Source organism: Furipterus horrens, unplaced genomic scaffold (assembly GCF_987537825.1).
Source record: "Furipterus horrens unplaced genomic scaffold, mFurHor1.1.pri manual_scaffold_16, whole genome shotgun sequence".
Lineage (NCBI taxonomy): Eukaryota > Metazoa > Chordata > Mammalia > Chiroptera > Furipteridae > Furipterus > Furipterus horrens.
Genome location: NW_028327186.1, coordinates 7,846,754 through 7,866,870, shown reverse-complemented (window position 1 = coordinate 7,866,870; position 20,117 = coordinate 7,846,754). Strand labels below are relative to the sequence as shown.

Genomic DNA, 20,117 nt, shown 5'->3' with positions numbered 1-20,117 from the left:
TTGTCAGGGTTTAGCGTCCTGTGCGGGTGACTTTTTGTTTGTGCATGCAGACCACGACCTCTCTATGGCAGGTCCTCTGATATCATTTTATCATGATGGTGGTGAGATGCTGTAGGAAGTTCACTCGTTTTGATATCAGTTAGCCTCTGGTAAAGTTGGATTTGTCATACGTCTTTCCACTTAAAGTTGCAGAACTTACTGAAGATCAAGTTCAGGGATGACCTACTACACCAGGAGCATGTTACGTTGCACCTGTTACTCAGCAAAGGCGGCAAACGGAAGCCTGGTGGCTAGCCGCTTCTCTCAGGGGTGACAATGGGAGGGTGCCCCAAAGCTCCCCCAGGTCCTCAGCAGTCCCGGGCAGGCGGGAGACAGGCTCATCTCTAGCAAAACAATCAGCGTGGGCCCGAGGCTGCTGGTTTGGGCCCAGTACGTGGTGGGCACTTAATTCCAGGAGACGTCTGGGCACCGCAGGCTGCCCTGCTGCCCGCACCTCCCCACCTCTGCCCGAGGGACCGGCGTGGGCCCCTCCGGATCAGCAACGGAAATGAGCACGTTAGCTAATCACGCCGCTTCCACAGCGGCCTCTGGGCCTGGGGCCTGTCGCTCGTGGTGTGATCACAGACTGGTCTCAGTTCTCACACTTCATGCTGCTTAAGAGACCATGACAGTTGCTTTCAAGACTTTGCAATTCGTTCATTCGTTTTGGATTCTTTAATCCACCCTGCATTTGTCAGGCAGCATCTCTTACCTGGCTCGGGCCCGTGTCTGGGGCTGCAGCCGCTCCCTGCCTGCTCTCAGGTGCCCCCTGGAATTGGGGAGTCAGGACGCAAGGGCAGGGGTTGCAGGTGAGGCCACAACAGCCTGCGCAGCACGTGGGCCCCGCGTGGCGGCTGTGCCGTCCGCTTCGCCTGCCCTGGGACCCCTCCTGCCTCGGCTTCGCTCCCGTGTCTCTGAGAGTTGCGTGGTTTTCCACGTCCGCGTTATTTCCTCTCCCCTCTTCTGCTGGTTTGAAGGCGGCCGTTTGTGTCTCCCAGCCTCGCCCCCTCCCTCTCTGTCCTCTCCTGCTCCTGGGTTCCACGGTGGAAGCGCTTCGTGGTGACTCGTCTTTCACAGAAACGTTTCCTTGTTGGTTCACGTGCCCACGTAGGAGCCTGGAGATTTAGGACTGGGCTCCACAGTGCAGGCAGACCTGAGTTCAAGTCCCCCCCGCCCCCTTCAGCCCTCAGTTTTGCACTGTGCGGCAGGGCTGTGTGTAGCCTCTCAAGGACGCCTTGGTTTCCTCGTGTCTGCCGTGCTGAGGGGCGCGCACCCCCGGCGGTCACCGCTGGGAGGTAAATGAAGACCCTTATCATGGAGTCCACGCCGCACAGGCAGCCCGGCAGGCCCTGGCCACCATCACCGAGCAGCTGCGTTCCTGGCTCCATCTGCCCTTCTTGGGAGTGTTAGCCGTGGGGCTTTGACAACAATATTATTATCTTGTAAACCAGAAGTCAAGGCCAATTTCAGTAGAGAGACTGAAGGCGTGGGGAGTATAACTGAGCCCCACAGCGAGGACCGGCCATGGCGCCTTCAGTTCCCAAGGAGGGCAGAGGACCAGGCCTGGTGCGTCCTGACCCCTGACCTGCTGTGAGGGGACCCCTCGGAGGACCCTGGGCTCCAGCTGTGGCCCCCAGGTGCTCATCCCCCGCTCCCCAGTCTCTTTCCTACTCCACTTCCTCCCCACGTCTGCTCACACATGGTCCCTAATGTAACCAGGATTATTTCTGTTATTAATTCTTAGTACAGCCTCACTCAGGGAAACCTGTTCTGGGTACATGGCCCCTCCTCTTTAGAGTCTTGAAATCTTGTAGGTTTTTTTTTTTTTTCTTCCCCTTTTCTTTCTCTCCCTCCCTTCCTTTCCTACCTCTTCTCCTTCAGAAAGCATGGACAGAGCCTGAGTCCTGCCAGATCTGGCTGTGCTCCCCAAATGCAGAAGGGATTTTATTATTATTATTGCTTCCAAGAGTGAAGCTGCATCGCTGATTACCAGGCCTTGCTTGGTCTTCACCCCCAGGGCAGCGCCTGTCAGAGCTTGGACCTGCTGTGGCCGCAGGGGCCGGGGCCTGGGTTGCTGCCCAGCTGTGGGGCCGCCTCTGCCTCTTCTTCCTCCCCTGCACCTGAGGGACTTAACTGCCAAGATCACAGCTGCCTTGTGAGATGGCGTGAGCTGCTGTGCCGGCAGCCAGGACGCCGGCCTCGGAACCTTCTCACACCTGCTCCTCCCCCAGCAGGGCCCCAGGCCCCAGGAAGCCTCAGTTCTGCAGGAGCGTCCCCCGAAGAGCTTGTTTTCCCGAGAGACCTCTCCTCTGCCTCTGTTCCCAACCGGGTACCCTTCTGCTGGTGGCATCACCGTGCTCCCGAGGGGACACAGTGACAGGGTTCCCCAGCCGGGGCCTGTGGGAGGCCAGCCTGCCTCCCATCCTGGCGCCCGGCTGCGGAGGCTAAGTCAGCAGGGACTGTAAGCGGTGGCGGGAGGCCGTGTGTGTTCTGTGGCCGGACGTGGCCTTGGCGCCCCAGTGGCTGCGTGCCTGGGCCGCCTCATTAGCAGCTGCCCCCTTAGAATTCAGAACCTTATGGACTTAACCATCCATTTGAATGAAAAAAGTGTGCAACACTGGGATAGCACTAGGACCGAGCTAATTAATACCCCCTTTCAAATTGAGCTTTGGAGGGTGGGGCCCAGCTTTTGATAAAGGAATCATCTCCTGAGAGTGCTACAAGTCATCGCAATAAAACTCGGATGAGAGGAAGAGCCTGGGAGGAGGATGGCTGGCCACGAGAGAAGCCGTCATTTCTGGAGGCGCGTCAGCCTGAGGAAGGAAGAAAAGAATGTTCTTCCTGCAAATAAGGCCCACAGAGGCTTCCGTGGGCCTTCCGTCGAATGATCCTCAAACTTAATGATTTTCACACCTAATTCAAGGCAAAATTAGCCATTAGATATTAGATATTAAGAGAAAAGCAGGCAGGCTCCTGTCTGGGTGGACAAGGAATCCTTCCCACTGAAGTGGAATTACTTCTGAAACAATTTAAAGGCTTGCTGAAGGATGAAAGCGCCACATTAGCTGGAGTGGCCTGTGTGGAAATGCCCTCTCCGTTTGCCTGCGGTCAGGTCATGATGGCCTTGACCAGGGCAGAGGTGATGAGGCCCAGAGACGCTGTGGTCAAGCTCAGGTCTTCCTCGCCCTCCTTTCTGAGCCGGAGAACCGAGTCACTGACGGAGCAGCAGTTGGATCTGAGCAAGCATGGCCGCGGTGCCCTCTCCTTCCCAGGTCCACGCAGCCGGGCTCCGGCCATGACCGAGGCGGCGATGCGGGTTGCGAAGGGCGGGGGGGGGGGCTCTGGTCCTGGGATGCCCTCGGCCTGCCTCTTGGTCGCTGGCAGCGTTTCACGAGTGGAGCGCACTTAGTTCCGGGAGGGCTCAGCGACCGGGCAGCTGTGCTGTTTCCTGTCAGAACACGAACAGTCACAGCTCCTAGTTCCCCCATGACACGGGGGTGCTCTTGTCCCCCAGCGCGATCCTGACCTTGCTCTCTGCAGCGTGCAGCTTGCTGTGTGGGACGCCGTCGGCCAGTCCCTTGTCACAGGTGCATTTCACCCTCACAGGGTGCCACCCGCCCTGGCAGCACAGTCACTCAGACAGTGGTCGATGACCAGGGAGCCTTCACACGCGAGGGGCCTTTGTATGTGAAGGCGAGTCCTTCCCTCGTTACTCTCTCTTTATGCCCACTTGACTCATCGCTGTATTTTTTTTAACTACCCACCTTTTTAAACATTACACGATCAGTATTCCTCTAAATATTTGTATAATACTTTAAAAAATGTGTACTTAACCAAGGAAACTGTCCCAGCATTGAAGCATAGATTTTAAGTGTAAACACTTGTAGACATTTATTTGAAATGACATTTCTTAAAAAGTCAGATTACCCTAAGTGTTTAAAGCCCTGTAATAAGGAAACACACCCCCCGCTAAAGGCCAGTGTACTTGCAGTAAACCAGGGTATAAATGGATGAATATCACGGATTTAAAATGATTTCCTCCCCGTCTTTATTATTACTCATACTTTTTCTAAAGTGTTTTTAATTTTGTGTGTGTGCGCGGCATGCGCTTATTTAGCCCAAGACCTGCTTCCCTAAGGGGTCAGGGATCTAATGGGGACCCGCGGCGGCCACCACCGTGGCTGCTGCCTCATCTCTCAGCTGGGTCGGAGGATCGGGCCACTCAGCCCACAGCGACTCCGAGCCTCCAGTCGCCTGGCTCGGTCCATTCTCACGGCCAAGTTTCTTTCATGATGTCAAAGGAGCCCCATGTCCCTCTTTTTGAAACCTGGCACCTTTCCCACGGATAATGAGTTTTAGGTTCTGTGCATGTGCCAACCCCCAACCCATTGTTCTGTCATTCTGATTTATTGAGCTTGTCTGTTCACATTATTTAAAACTTATGTGGCCTTTGTTATTATTTTATTCTAATTAGTTGGGCCATTTAGAGGTTTCGTCTCCTGGGAGATGAGGGTGAACCTGTGTAATGAGGTCTCTTCTTTAGGACGGCTGGCAAATTCGTCACCCCGGGGATAGTGCTCCACTTCCTGCTCACCTGTTACTTTGACCATGGCCCCGACGAGTCTTTCCTGTACTTGGTCTGGTCCTTAGTTCATCTGGGACTGAGTTTTATCTTTTTCTTTTATGCAGGTGGAAACCCCCTTATTATGATTACCGCTGGGTGGAGCTCCCAAAAACCTTGGTCACCCGCCCACCGCTTTGACAAATATTTCCCTTCCCTGCTCACTGCCGGTTCCATTTTTTACTTAAAACTTTACTGTAAATAACTTTAAACCCAGTTGTTTTAACCTAGCATTGTCTGAAGCTATGGTAACCATGACATGGCATGTGATGTATCAGTTACTTTCCAGTTAACTGCTTTGTAAGGACACGTTAAATGATGGTGTTGATACTGAAATGATCGGGTTGGTCTGGTGTCCCAGAGGCCGTTGCGTACTGGCAGGATCCATCATCACCCCGCAGCTAAGGAGATCTGGTCAAAGACCACGTACCCAGGATGCTAATCACCAGCAGTATCCACATAATGTGATTATCCCGTTTTTAAAAGCACTAATGTAAAAGGACATCTGAGTGGTCTCTGGAACAGCGTACTTTAAGAAAAGGGGGACAATGAAATGAGGTTAAAGCGCAGGACCGCGGCCAGCCCTGCGTTCTGGCTCTGGCGGGGCTTAGTGGCGCAGGGGCCGCAGCACGCTTCCCAGCTGCTGCCACTGGGCCCTGGGCACCAGCTTCTTCTCGGTTGGACTAGGTGGTGAGGAAGAGGAACAATGTGGAGCACAGAGCGGGGGGCGGAGTGTCTACTAGAGGGAACAGCCCCGGAGCACAGGTCTGGGTGGCGAGGACCTGAGCGCTTAGGCCACCGGTGTCAGCCAGCAGGGCGGGGCTGGAGGGAGGCCGGGGGCGGCAGGAAGGGTGGGGGCAGGGCCAAGGGGCAGGCCCGGGGCCACGTCACTGGGCACGGGGGTTTGTCCGCGATGGAATTCAGAGGAGGGGTGTGATTTGAGGTGACCCCATTGGCTGCCGTGTAGGGCACCAGATCCAGAGTGAAATCTCAGACCCTAGTGGGGTCGGCCCGGTGGTCCCCCAAGGGAGAGCTCACAGCAGCTTTGTTCAGGGCGGTGGCCGTGAAGGTGGGGGCGACAAGGAGTGGGGAGCGGATTTTACAGACCTCTAAATGTGTACAGGAGAGCACTGGAATTTCATTTCTTTCCCGAAACTGTTAAGATTAAATATATTTTCTTAACGCACATATACAGTTATAAATATTAAGCACATATATACTTAGATATGTTGATAGAACGTAGATATACATCTATAATTTACAACATGTGATTAAGTTTTAGTTCCCTTTTGAGAAACTGGCCCCAAACTCCTTCTCGGGGGGAGGAATGGAAATACGCTGGGAGCGTGCCCAGTAAGCTGTGATCCAAGGCACGCCATAGCGTCTCCTGTCTCGGTCGTTGCCAGTTTCACTGGCAAAATGTCAGCGTATCTTTGGAAGCCAGAGTTTTCACAGTTCCGGGTGACTTACCGGTGACAGGTGTCGGCCTGAGGCACTGGGCTGTTTCCTGATGTAAGTACATGTGTGACAAGAAGGGAGCTTGGGGGAAGGAGGCCTGGGAGTGCAATGAGTGTGACCTTGGCCCTCTGCTTCTGTCCCTGCAGTGATCCCCAAGGTCACCAAGCACCTGCTCTCCAACCCCGTGTTCACCTGCATCATCCTGGCTGCCTGCATGGAGATTGCAGTGGTGGCCGGCTTCGCTGCCTTCCTGGGCAAGTACCTGGAGCAGCAGTTCAACCTCACCACCTCTTCTGCAAACCAGCTGCTCGGTGAGTCCCAGCCTCTGCGTCCCAGGGTGGGGGGTGGGGGGCGTGGGAGGCTGCCGTGCGGTCCCCCCGCGGATAAACCACACTCACAGTAACGTAACGTAAAGCCAAGTTCTAGGTGAAGGGAGTCAGAACCGAGCAAAAGCAGCCAGGAGGCTGGAAGCCCAGGACCCTCCGGTCCTTCCGAAATCCCATGAGTCTGAGGATCAGAAATGACGGGTTTAGGGCCCTGCTGTTTTGCAGATAGCTCCGTTTATAAGAGAAAGAAAAGTGATGCCAGTTACTCACAAAACGTACTGATTTGATTGATGCTACTTCCTGGGAGGTCCTGGGGCTGCTTCAAACGCTGTCTCCCTGGGTTCGTGAGTTGTGGGACCTTTGGCTGAACAGCCTCCAGGCCCTTCCTTGAAGCCCTCCTTGCCCAGTTAGAAGAGGAGGCGAAAGCCCCCAGATGAGCGTCAGTCCTGTTCCCACATCACAGAGAGCACGGCTCTGCCCCTTGGTACTCACATCTCTGAGTGTGTGTGTATGTGTATGTGTGTGTGTGTGTGTGTGTGTGTGTGCGTGCGCGCGCTTGTGTCCCGCTCTGTGTGACTTCATCGTTGGCAGTCCCCACGCCAGCTGTGTTTCTGTGTGGGGGCCCCCACTTAGCACAACAGGTGAATAATGCACGTAGACTCCTGTATGTGTGTCTCCCCAGCTCCGTGTGAGCTCCTTGAGGGCAGAAATGAGAAATGAGGCCCCTGATGGGGACCCCGGGGCCTGGGCGGGCTGTGGCCCTGCTGTGGCAGGGGAATCGTGTCCGCGTGGACGGGCCCTGCCTTCCCTGCTCACGGCGCCGCCCTCTGCTCGCCTCCAGGGATGACCGCGATCCCCTGTGCCTGTCTGGGAATCTTCCTGGGCGGCCTCCTTGTGAAGAAGCTCAGCCTGTCGGCCCTGGGGGCCATCCGGATGGCCATGCTCGTCAACCTGGTGTCCACGGCTTGCTACGTCTCCTTCCTGTTCCTGGGCTGCGACACAGGCCCCGTGGCTGGGGTTACTGTTCCCTACGGAAACACGTAAGTGCCACAGATGTCTGTCTCTGCCCGTCTGCCCGGGATGCCAGACCTGTCTGTCTCTCCTGGGTGGGTCAGAGGGGCCAGCTTTGTCCCTCGTGACCTTGAGCCGAGAAGTGGAGGACACCTCTGCATCTCCCTCCCAAGGTCAAAGGATCCGTGTGACCGTTCTGGGTGGAGAGGGCAGACCATTCCACTCAACGTTCCCTCGCAGGGCGGCCGAGACACTGGGAGAGCCGGGCAGCTGTCTGTCCCGAGGGCTCAGATGACTACTTTTGGCATTTGACTGTAGGAATGATGTGAAGATAGAAAACAAAATGAATTTTATTGTAAAATGCATCTTCAAGTAAAAGAGAATAGACTTCAGCAGCTCCTTGGACTGTCAGAAGCTATCATTACACTCACATAGTAATTAAAAGCTCTGGCTCAGGCAGGAACTGATAAGTAGGAGGGAAAAATAAAAGGGGAGACGAGAGAGATGAAGGAAAAGAACTTAGTTTTTATTGGACCATTTTTCTTATTGTCTGATTATTATCCTTATATATCCCTTTCCTCCGTGGGACTCTTGAGGCTGCATTGATAATCCAGCCTGGAACACCGAGACCATAGCATGGCTGGCCTGTGGAATATCGGTTCTTTTCCACACTGGTCTCCTCCTGCAGGCAGGCCACCAGGCCTACTCCAGTTAGGCCAGAAGATAAAGTAGAGCTGGGCTTATCTGCCACCTCTCAAGGGCAAGCAGGAGAAATGGGAGAAGACAGGCAGAGGCAACTGTCTATATAGCCGTGCATGATTCACACACACACGTGCACCAGGCACCATATGCCCCTCGGTCCCCTTCACCGCCACAATGGCCTCTTCCAGTCCCCACCCCAACGCAGGCCCTCCCCTCTCCAACATGCTGCCTTCTGGTTTGCCCGTGCCATTAACAGCAGTATTTGGAGATGTGCATTGCCAGCCCTTACTGTGCCAGCTCTCAAGTAGTAAGCTCACAGTGGTTTAAAGCGCAGACCCCGCTGTAATGAAGTCCTAATTCAATAAAAAAGAAAAAATAGCCCAGGGGCTACAGTCACTCAACCAGCTGCCGTCCCTCCTCTGCCATTTATACGTTAAGTACATTAGGGCAGGGGAGTTAACCTGGGCGTGCCTCATTCCCTTCTCTGTAGACCCCACGGGCTTATCCTGAGAATAAAGGAGATGATACACGCAACCCCCATGCAGGGTCCGCCGTCACTGTCACCTTCTTTATTGTGAAGAGCTCGGAGCGCGGGGGGCTCGCTTGCGGCCTGCGCTGAAGGGACGCTCTCCCAGCACTGAGACACCCCTTCCACTCCGTTCCTCTTTGCAGTTCGCTTGCCCTAGGGAACGATGCCATTAGTGCAGGGAAGAAAAGTTAAAATACCTTAGTGTTATTTTCCCAGGACGTGGAATCAATCAAGCGCACAGTAATGATTGAAGTGGTGCAGTCATGGTAGTTTGTTAAGCTTCACGAGGCTGGGGAGGAACAAAGCACAGACAAGAACCGACCCAAAGAGGGGAGAAGTATGTGTTCAGCTGAGCAGGCAGGAGTTGGTCCAGTGGAGCCTGCAGTAATCAGGAGGGGCACCATGGAGGAGGCGGCCCTGAGCAGAGTGCCAGGGCATTGCCAGCCCAGAGGGTGCATTGGTGCAAATGATAAAGAGGCTGTGTCTACTCCAGGCAGACGGAGCTCCCACCCGGCCTGGCACCTGGGTCTGGGAACAACCCGCAGAGCTCTAAGGAGCGACTGTCTTGAGGGGGTGGGGCTTAAGCGTGGAGGAGGAAGAGGAAGGGAGCGCCAGGTCACTCATCCCAGCAGAGGGCAGAGAGCTGTCACGGGAAGGGGTGGGGGTGGGTCCTGTCGGAAGCGGGCCTTTCTCGGACACGTTCCGTGTTTCCTTTATTCTCCAGCTCAGCGCCTGGCCCGGCCCTGGTCCCCTACTCGCCATGCAATAAGAACTGTGAGTGCCAAACCGACTCCTTCACCCCGGTGTGTGGAGCGGACGGCATCACCTACCTGTCGGCCTGCTTCGCCGGCTGCAACAGCACGGTATGGTGGTTTTCTCGTGGGGTCGTGGGGAGCCGGGAGCTCAGGCAGCCAGAGTGGCTTACAACCCAGGGGCAAGGGCAAGAGCGGGTAACCGCACGTGTCCCCTGTCTTGCGTCCCTGCACTGTGACTTTCCTTAGCCTCTACCCTGCCCTAGTGAAGGATTTTCCGTCAGTAGGTTGGGAGGGCTGCTGGCCCCTTTTTGCTAAATCAAATCGGTTTTCAAAAGTGTCATTGAGCAAATGACAGTAAAAATTTAAAGGAAGCCTTTTTCTTCTCAACTAGATGCTCCCCCACCTTTTTATGCCCCCACTGTACTTTTATTTCCTGGCTCTTTTCTTCTTGGCTCAAAATATACAGCTGATTGTCAGCCTGCGGCTTTCCAGGTTCTCTGCTATGACAGCCTGACGCCAGGTGACTGGTCACCAGCTCTTGCTGACCTGCCTGCCAGGGGCCTCTTGCACGTGCCCTTCCTCTGCATCCACGCCACCACCTCTGCTACACGCCGTCCTTGTCCCTTGCCTGGGCAGTAGTTGCCTGACTGGGCCTCCCAGCTCAGGGTGGCCCCCTTCTGGTCTGGCTTCCACACTGCAGCCAGAATGACGTCTGTAATACTAGAAACAGCCCTTCCTGGCGCTAATTTATCCGCTGGGAGGCCGATCTAGGCAGGCGCTGAGCTAGGTTTGATTGTGCGTCTGCCGGTCTCCAGCTCTGTCTCCTCTCTGAGTGAGGCGTTCAGCTTCTCCCGCGGCCGGACGACTCCCACTGGCCCCCCAACACCCCGCTCAAACCCCCTCCTCTGCACCTCTGGGGCCCTGGCCTCCGCAGTCTTGGGGCCTGTCTGTCCGGAGGCAGCTGTCTCATTTCACTGCAGCGATCTGCTTGAAGTATTGGTCGCCTGCTCTGCCCTGTGGCTTTCCCGAGCGGGACTGGCACCCGGAGAGCCCCTAAGCGCCCGGGGATGCGCAGAGGGGAGCCAGGTAAGAGAAAAGCGGGGCAGCTGCCTTCCAGGGACTGGGGCAGAAGCTGTTTGTCTCCTCTCCCGGGCGCGTCCCGTGTCCCTGGGCAGCAGCAAGTGTCCCAAAGTAGAACACGTTGGTCATTCATTTTCATTCCCAAAGATTTATTCTTTCCTTGCTTTAAACATTTAGGTTCCTGGCCAGTTATTAACATTTTTCTATAGAGAAAATAAGTCGCCATGGTGGCGGGCAGAGGGCAGGAGGAACTGATCTTCTAAGTTAGATGATAAAGCACTTTCTTTATGTGAATGGAAATGAATTTTTTAAAAAGGGATGGAATTGGGAGAGTAGTTATAAAAATACAAGCTATTTTTTTTCATGACAACAATGTCATTAATATTCAAAAGATATATTAGAAATCAATGTTGGTTATTATCCTGTTATCAAAATTAAATTAAGTATAGGCTAGTGGCCTGAGACCAAAGAAGTCTCTACTCCAGAGCCTTCTGTGGTCCAAAAATCGTCTTAAAAATTGTATCTCTCCCAGTCTTGTGTGTACAAGAGTCTCAGTGGGGAAGAGCCGGCCCAGCTTATGGCTGCTCCCAGCTGCTCAGACAGCGAGCTGTGGGATGCAGCTCCCGGGTGGCGAGCTCCTCCGCTCCCCTCTGGACATTCCGTTCATTCCCCAGACACCTGCCTGTTCTTCACGTCACCCGTGGCCTCCTGTTGTCTGGGGGACACAGGCAAAGCGGGGAGGTTCTTCCCTGCCATTCCAAGGCAGAGACTGAGAAAGCCCCAGGCCCCAGCGGTGAGGTGGGAATAACAGTCCTTTCCCGCAGAGACAGACTTTGAGTGCCCGGGCTCCCAAGCACCCAGGAGCATGTTGTCGTCCAAGGAAAGCGCCCAGTCTGTTGTGGTGGCGTCGTCAGTCCCGTGCCGTCGGTGATGAGGATGTCACCCACAGAGGGCGGGAGGTGCATGGGCACTCGCGACAGAGCCCGCGCGGGTCGGCACTCTCTGGGAGACATCCCTTCTCAGCTGCAGGGCTGGGGCCTGACATTTCAAAGAAATTGTCATTTCTTCCTGGGAACTGCCTGTGTCTCAGAAAGAAAAACAAATCCAGGATTCCAGACTTTGGGGAGCGACTCTACTTTCCAAGTTTTCACATCAGGCTCTTAACACAGAGCACGGCTGTCCCCTTAGCACAGTGATCTTTCAACCTAGAAATTAGTTCATTTGTACAATTAATAGAAATTAATCCATCAGTATGGAATGTGAGGGAAAGCCCAAACAAAAACAACTTTATTTGCCAGTATTTTTGAAACACTGCTGATGAGTATTTTGTGCTTATAATACGAGCTGTCAAAGTCGCAGGCTTACGCTTTTCTTCAACAGTGGAAAATGACTCCAAGATTCCAGGGAGTAATTCTGTTTTTATGGTCTCCAGCTTTATTGTAATTATTTATCCCTATCATTGTATGTGAGTAGAAACATTTCTCAGTGTAAATTAATGACTGAAATGTGGAACAGGCATATGATTTTCAAGACGGTGCTATTCTTCTTTCATTGGTTTATTTTTTGAAAGTTGTAGACTTTTCAGTTTTTTAAAAAAGAGATATATTTATATGGTTCAAAAATCTGGAAGTGTAGAAAGGAGGGTGTGGAAACTGCCCTTCCTGCCTCTTCCTCCCATTCACCCACTTTCCAACCCACCACTCTGCCCAGCGGGTGGTTCCTGTTGAATGTCTCACAGCACATCCTTCTGGGTGTTGGTGCACACACCCGTCCTTGTTCTGCGCCTGTTATTTGCGCGGCTTGTTGTTGTTCTTGGTGTCAGTGATAGTCTGGGAGTTCCTTCCTTATCAGCATGTGAAGGGCTTGCTGCAGACCGTGAGCTCTTGCGGTGCTGTGACCCCTGCTCAGCTTAGGTTGTCTTGTGCCGGGCAAGTCTGCCTGCAGGATGCGTTCTTACAGGACTTAAAGCCAGCCTCACATCGCCCTCTAGGCCACCACGGGTCCCTGGGCTTGCGAGGCCTGTTCCTCTGTAAGCAGAGTGGTCATCTGAGTTATCAGCACGTGGCCTCAGGGCACGCTGACTTGCAGTAAAGCTAGGTCCTCCCACCCTGCATGTGAGACCGGCAGAGGGTCCAGCCCTCCTGCGGACAGTGACTGTATCTGCCCAGGGACAGCCAAGTGGGAAGGCCCTCCCGTGAAATGCGGGACGGAAGCTGGCCATTTTCCAGGTCAGGGATTATGAACGAGCCTAGAACCCGGTGTCCTTCCTGGCTGGTTATCCGGACTGCCCGGGGACACTGGGGGCTTCCTGCTTTGCTCAGGTGTAACAGTCTACAAGCGGTTTCCAAGACCCTTCTGCTTTTGGGCTGGCCAGACGGGGCTATTGTGTACAGGCAGGGCAAGAGCCAGGGTCGCACTCCAAGGCCCAGTGAGCCTCAGTACAAGGGCTGTCCCTCTGTTTCCTGTTTCACTTGGGGCACTACTGTGAACCCCCATCGGAGGGAGCTGTCTTCCAGTTTGCACCCTGGGAAAGGTGCAACTGTGTGGCCCTCGTGTGGTGGGTAGTCCTTCCCGCCACACTGAGGCAGGTGGGTGGACGACTTCACTGGGGTTTGACAGAGGGGCTGGGCCCGCACCTTTCAGGGGATTACAGTAACCACCCCCGGGTGCTGTAATGTACGCAGAAGGGATCCCGCTCTGGGCGGAACACTTAGGAAAAAGGATCCAGCTCACGTAGTGTCTCCCCTCACCTCTGGACAGAGACCCTGTGCCGGGCATAGTCATAAAGAAGTGGCCCTGTTGGGGGGGGCACATAAAGGCTTTTGGACACCCCTGCAAGCACCCCATGTAGCTTTATGGGATAAGAAAAGCCCCAGCTGTATGTTCTGTGGGGAAAGCAGAGAAGGGAGCAGGGCTTTAAAGTCGGGGGTGACCCTCAGGAGGATTCACCCCCATGTGTGCTCCTGAGAGCATCAGCCCTGGAAAGAAAAGCAATAAACCCTTTAGGACTGTTTTCATTTTGCATTCATTAAAGGCCCCGGCACTGTTATTATTGAATCTTAATTGGCTTGGCGCTCACTGGGCTCTGCCTCTCGCAGCCCCTGCTCCTCCCTTCACCGTCAGAAATTCCCGGAGCGGGAGCGAGGACCGTGCCTGGGAACAGGGGCGGCTGGGCAGGAATCTCGGGGAGATCACATGCGGTACCGTGACTTTGCTTCCTCCTCTCTGATCATGTGTTAATCAGTGTGTCTCGTGGGGCTGGAGCTCCCTGGCACCCACTCGGAGCTCCTTGGCGTTCTTACCCCCCTTTGCTTTCTCGGCCACTCAGGAAGTTTCCCATTCGCTCCCCCTCTTTGAGCCCCTCCGTTGCAATGGCTTCACACCTCACAGAGCCTGTCCTTTGTTCCAAGTGCCACACTGGGCACCGAACCAGCAACAATATGCAGGTTACCTGATTTGCTCCTTTTAATACACTTCGGTGTAATTATAACTGCATGAAAGAGAGGACAAATTGGCAAGTAATTGCAATGTTAATTTGGCAGTGTTTCATCATATTGTGGAAGCGCGATTTCCTCTCTAATTGTATGGGGAGACCACATTTGTCTACAGTTCAGCTTATGGAGGGATTCTTGAGCAGGGAAATGAATTACACAGGAGGCGGGGGAATGAACTCTCCTCCCCATAAATGTTCCTTTATTTGCATGTGTTTTGCAGCCTCCTTAAAAGCTAACCCGTTTTTCAGGCCTAATTAATGGGATGCTATGGAATGCATAATTGGGCTGTGAAAGCTCCAGCTGATGGATGGCTTTGGATTCAGGCGCTGGAGATACCCCCAGTGAAATGGGCTGACTGCTTCTTTGCAGAATCTCACTGGCTGTGCGTGCCTCACGACGGGCCCACCTGAGAACGCAACCGTCGTTCCCGGAAAATGCCCCAGCCCCGGGTGCCAAGAGGCCTTCCTCACCTTCCTGTGTGTGATGTGTGTCTGCAGCATGATCGGGGCAATGGCACAGACGCCCTCGGTCATCATCCTCATCAGGTGAGCTTCTAAGGTCCCCAGAGGCCTGACAGCCAGCCTCACCATCCCTCCCTGCCCCCTTCCCCCTGGTGAGCATCGGCAGGTCTCCTGGGGATCAGGACTTCAGGTACCGTACGAGCCTCGGGAGCCAGCTCCCTAGGCTGACAGGCATCTGTTGCGTTAGAGAGGGACCACTCACCAACAGTAGGAAGCAGGCCCAAGGGAAAAAAGGACACATTTTCCTCCCAAGAACAGACCGTGCAGGTGATTTTGAGAGGAACTGTAGGCCTATGTGGATTTTTGCGGAGACACGGTCAGAGTTCAATGAAGATGGTGCTGAACTACCCAAGTCCCCATGGCCAGCCGCCATCTGGCCACTGAGTGGGCACACGTTTCTCAGAAGTGTTTTTGGGTCTGGGACTGGGGGTGATGTCACGGTCCTGCCCATGGTGTGGGTCCTGCCCGGACTGTGTGCGTACAAACCCCGCAGAGATGTGAGGGGTTGTTGAGGGCAGTGCGAGGCCATGCGTGACCAGCGGCTAACGGGAGGCGAGCAGTGACTGCTCTTGTACAAAGAGAAAGATGGAGAGCACCACCCCTAGTCCTGGGGTTCCCTGTCTCTCGGGACCTATCCTGGGGCCAGGCGAGGTACCTCAAACGTGGGTTATTGAGTAATGTCCTGAGTCACTGGCACACCTGCAGAGGAACCTAGATTAGCGTGAGGAACCCGGACGCAGAATGCTCCACCCCCGGCAGCCCTGTGAGCCAGCAGGGACAGCGAAGACGCACAAAACCCCCTTTAGGACAGTCACCGAAACAAACTGACTCAGCCCCAAGGGCTAGAAATAAAAGTCGGAATGAAGCACCAGCTGCGGGAGCCAGTGTCCCTCCTTTTCTCACTGTGCCTCCCACAGGTCCTGCTGTTTGTTATGAGTCCCCAAGGAAGACGATTTACACTGTGTAGAAGCATTAAAGACACAATAGCAAATTGCCATTGTACCCTTACAAAACGTGAAAAGTATATTTTAGGAATTCACATCCAGTGTTTGTAGGGCTATAGAAGAACTGGTAAAATCACAGAGCTGGTGGCATTGAAGGGCATATTGCACCTTTCAAAAAAGCAGTGTGGTGTTGTGTGTTGGAAGTCATAAAAATGTTCAGGGTTTTTTGTTTTTTTGTTTTTTTTTCATGCAGTAATCCTACCTTTTGCCACTTATCTTGAGAAAATACATCTCTACAAGGAAAAAAGCTCAGTGCAGACAGATTTTTATTCCAATGTTAACTATAATAGCAGAATAACCTCAATTGGAGTTTAGTTAAATTATAGTACCACTGTTGAGTGGAATAATGAAAATTCTTAAGAATGTGAAAAGTGGTTATGAAGTGAACTTTTGAATTTAAATTATATATGGAGGGTGACATTATGTCATGTCTATGAGGACAAAACTCATGAATCTCAGGCTACATTTTCAATCATTTATTTTTCATTATTAGACATTCCCATGAAGTTCTATTGTGCTAGTTACATGGAAGAGCCACCAAGAAGCAGGGAAAATGACCCTCACAACCATTAGGGGTGACCGTTCCCCTTTTTCCTTCCCCATAACTCCTCTGCAAAAACCCAGCTCAGTTGTTCTGACTGGCAAACCAAACACAGAAAGTTGGTTAAAGTCTTAACCTGCTCACATCTCAGCCTGATAAGCAGTTCTTGGAGATACTCAGGAAACACTTGATGCCCCTTAAATAGTTCAGAAGCAGATGGCCTCAGTGACCCTGGCTGTGCCTCACCGACTTCATAGCGCCAAGCTCTGCCAGGGTGTGTGGGAAGCATAGGCTCATACGAGCCGGTGCCGAAGGCCAAAGGAATACCTTGTTTCATCACCATCCCAGTCTGCTTTGCCGTCCCAGATGCTCCGGGCAGACCCCAGGGCACAGTCTGAGCCACAGCCCAGATGTATGCCAGCCTTTGCCCCGTCCCAGAGCAGGGGCCCCGCTGTTGCACCTGACAAGACCATACCTGCCGGCCAGAGTGCTCATAACGTCCCTGGGCGGGCATACAGGCTGGCCCCCACGGAGCCTTTCAGATGCCAGCACTGTGCTGTTGCTTTGACTTTGGCGTTTCCATCTTTGTTAGCCTTCCCCTTCTACACACGCGGAGACAGAGGCTCCGAGGGGGATTCACAGTGTTCACAGGCTCGCTCATCTAGGGCGTGGTGGAGCTGAACCTCGATGCCTGGCCTGGCCTGGAACTGTCAATAACATTTAGGCCTGAACCCTCCATTTCTGCGTAACTAGAGATGAGGCTTATTCCTGCTGTGGGAACGGGTATACCAACACGGTCTGAAGGGGGATCTTAGCGCCTTGCTTCCTTTCTTCCCAAGGACGTGACAACTAAAAGGAAACCAGACTTCAAGTGCTAACTTATTATAGCTCATAATGCCAGCATGTTTTCTTGATAAGGAGAATTTTTTCTTTATGTGTTTTTCAAGTCATACCTTTCAAATGAAAGTGAAAACAAAAAACAAAAACAAAAAAACTGGAACCATGGACCCAATAACAACTTAGAAGAGCCTGGATTTTGTAACATGCACATTTCAAAGAAAACTAACCACTGATGTCCTCATTGATTTTGTACAGGTTTCTGGCTTCATCAGCCAGAGTGGTCTCCCCAGAAATTGGGGCACTCTGAGAGTTTTAGAACATGTGTCAGGAGGTCATTCTAATGGCCTGTTCTGAACCAAAGCCAGGGAGGTGGAGTCCATTCAAAATAAGGAACTGTGGCCATGTTAAGATGCCTCTCCAGTATGAGAGGAAATGGATATGGATGGATCCTATTGAAAGTGGTCCATCCAGGCTGCCAAATGAGGCTCATCTGCTTGATTTCTCAAAATGACCGAAAAATGGTAAAGCTGTTCATGGTGGTGGCCAGTCTGTGAGACTAAGGGGGAGGGTCTTCCCAGTTGAACTTTCCTACACAGATGGGAAGTGTTAACCTAAGATGCGTCCCTGTCCCAGAAAAACAAGGTGTATTTCAATGAAGACTTTATTGAACAATTTATATTGAACCTACAAATGACAAGTTATTAATAACTAAAGATCATCGAAATTGTCACTACGATACCATTATTTTACAGATTTTACGCAAGGAAAGTGGGAGAAAAAATATTGAAAATTTTATAAAAATGGGCAATAATGAACAACAGGTAATGCCTTAATGTCAGTAAATTAAAGGAGAGTGATAAAAATATATTTCTTTGTCCTCTTCATTCTTTACATATAGGACAGTCACCCCTGAACTCAAGTCTTATGCCCTGGGTGTGCTTTTTCTCCTACTTCGTTTGTTAGGTACGTATGACCTCTTTATTTCATAACTAACGAAGTGCATGCTAATGACCAGGTGAGTGAATATAGACTATAATAGGCTAGGATAGGCTATCCTAGGCTAGCATAGACTACGACAGGCTAGGATAGACTATGCTAGGCTAGGATAGACTACACAGGCTAGGATAGACTATGATAGACTATGCTAGGCTAGGATAGACTACACAGGCTAGGATAGACTATGCTAGGCTAGGATAGACTACACAGGCTAGCATAGACTATGCTAGACTATGCTAGGCTAGGATAGACTACACAGGCTAGGATAGACTATGCGAGACTATGCTAGGCTAGGATAGACTACACAGGCTAGGATAGACTATGCTAGACTATGCTAGGCTAGGATAGACTACACAGGCTAGGATAGACTATGCTAGACTATGCTAGGCTAGGATAGACTACACAGGCTAGGATAGACTATGCTAGACTATGCTAGGCTAGGATAGACTACACAGGCTAGGATAGACTATGCTAGACTATGCTAGGGTAGGATAGACTACACAGGCTAGGATAGACTATGATAGACTATGATAGGCTAGGATAGACTACACAGGCTAGGATAGACTATGCTAGGCTAGGATAGACTACACAGCCTAGGATAGACTATGATAGACTATGCTAGGCTAGGATAGACTACACAGGCTAGGATAGACTATGCTAGACTATGCTAGGCTAGGATAGACTACACAGGCTAGGATAGACTATGCTAGGCTAGGATAGACTACACACGCTAGGATAGACTATGCTAGGCTAGGATAGACTACACAGGCTAGGATAGACTATCCTAGGCTATGCTAGGCTAGGATAGACTACACAGGCTAGGATAGACTATGCTAGGCTATGCTAGGCTAGGATAGACTACACAGGCTAGGATAGACTATGCTAGACTATGCTAGGCTAGGATAGACTACACAGGCTAGGATAGACTATGCTAGGCTAGGATAGACTACACAGGCTAGGATAGACTATGCTAGGCTAGGATAGACTACACAGGCTAGGATAGACTATGCTAGACTATGCTAGGCTAGGATAGACTACACAGGCTAGGATAGACTATGCTAGACTATGCTAGGCTAGGATAGACTACACAGGCTAGGATAGACTATGCTAGACTATGCTAGGCTAGGATAGACTACACAGGCTAGGATAGACTATGCTAGACTATGCTAGGCTAGGATAGACTACACAGGCTAGGATAGACTATGCTAGACTATGCTAGGCTAGGATAGACTACACAGGCTAGGATAGACTATGCTAGACTATGCTAGGCTAGGATAGACTACACAGGCTAGGATAGACTATGCTAGACTATGCTAGGCTAGGATAGACTACACAGGCTAGGATAGACTATGCTAGACTATGCTAGGCTAGGATAGACTACACAGGCTAGGATAGACTATGCTAGACTATGCTAGGCTAGGATAGACTACACAGGCTAGGATAGACTATGCTAGACTATGCTAGGCTAGGATAGACTACACAGGCTAGGATAGACTATGCTAGACTATGCTAGGCTAGGATAGACTACACAGGCTAGGATAGACTATGCTAGACTATGCTAGGCTAGGATAGACTACACAGGCTAGGATAGACTATGCTAGACTATGCTAGGCTAGGATAGACTACACAGGCTAGGATAGACTATGCTAGACTATGCTAGGCTAGGATAGACTACACAGGCTAGGATAGACTATGCTAGGCTAGGATAGACTACACAGGCTAGGATAGACTATGCTAGGCTAGGATAGACTACACAGGCTAGGATAGACTATGCTAGGCTAGGATAGACTACACAGGCTAGTATAGACTATGCTAGACTATGCTAGGCTAGGATAGACTACACAGGCTAGGATAGACTATGCTAGACTATGCTAGGCTAGGATAGACTACACAGGCTAGGATAGACTATGCTAGACTATGCTAGGCTAGGATAGACTACACAGGCTAGGATAGACTATGCTAGACTATGCTAGGCTAGGATAGACTACACAGGCTAGGATAGACTATGCTAGGCTAGGATAGACTACACAGGCTAGGATAGACTATGCTAGACTATGCTAGGCTAGGATAGACTACACAGGCTAGGATAGACTATGCTAGACTATGCTAGGCTAGGATAGACTACACAGGCTAGGATAGACTATGCTAGACTATGCTAGGCTAGGATAGACTACACAGGCTAGGATAGACTATGCTAGAC

At 51.9% G+C, this 20,117-nt stretch overlaps 1 protein-coding gene across 2 annotated transcripts in view; it reads left to right on the top strand.

Moving 5' to 3' along the window:
* Positions 1-20,117, top strand: part of SLCO3A1 (solute carrier organic anion transporter family member 3A1) — a 244,265-nt gene that overhangs the window by 135,761 nt on the left and 88,387 nt on the right. For both annotated transcript variants that reach the window (XM_090263651.1, XM_090263650.1), the window contains exons 5-9: positions 6,265-6,429; positions 7,286-7,484; positions 9,411-9,549; positions 14,385-14,560; positions 17,820-17,884. In XM_090263651.1, the coding sequence (XP_090119777.1) occupies positions 6,265-6,429; positions 7,286-7,484; positions 9,411-9,549; positions 14,385-14,560; positions 17,820-17,884 (744 nt within the window). The remainder of the gene's footprint in view (positions 1-6,264; positions 6,430-7,285; positions 7,485-9,410; positions 9,550-14,384; positions 14,561-17,819; positions 17,885-20,117) is intronic.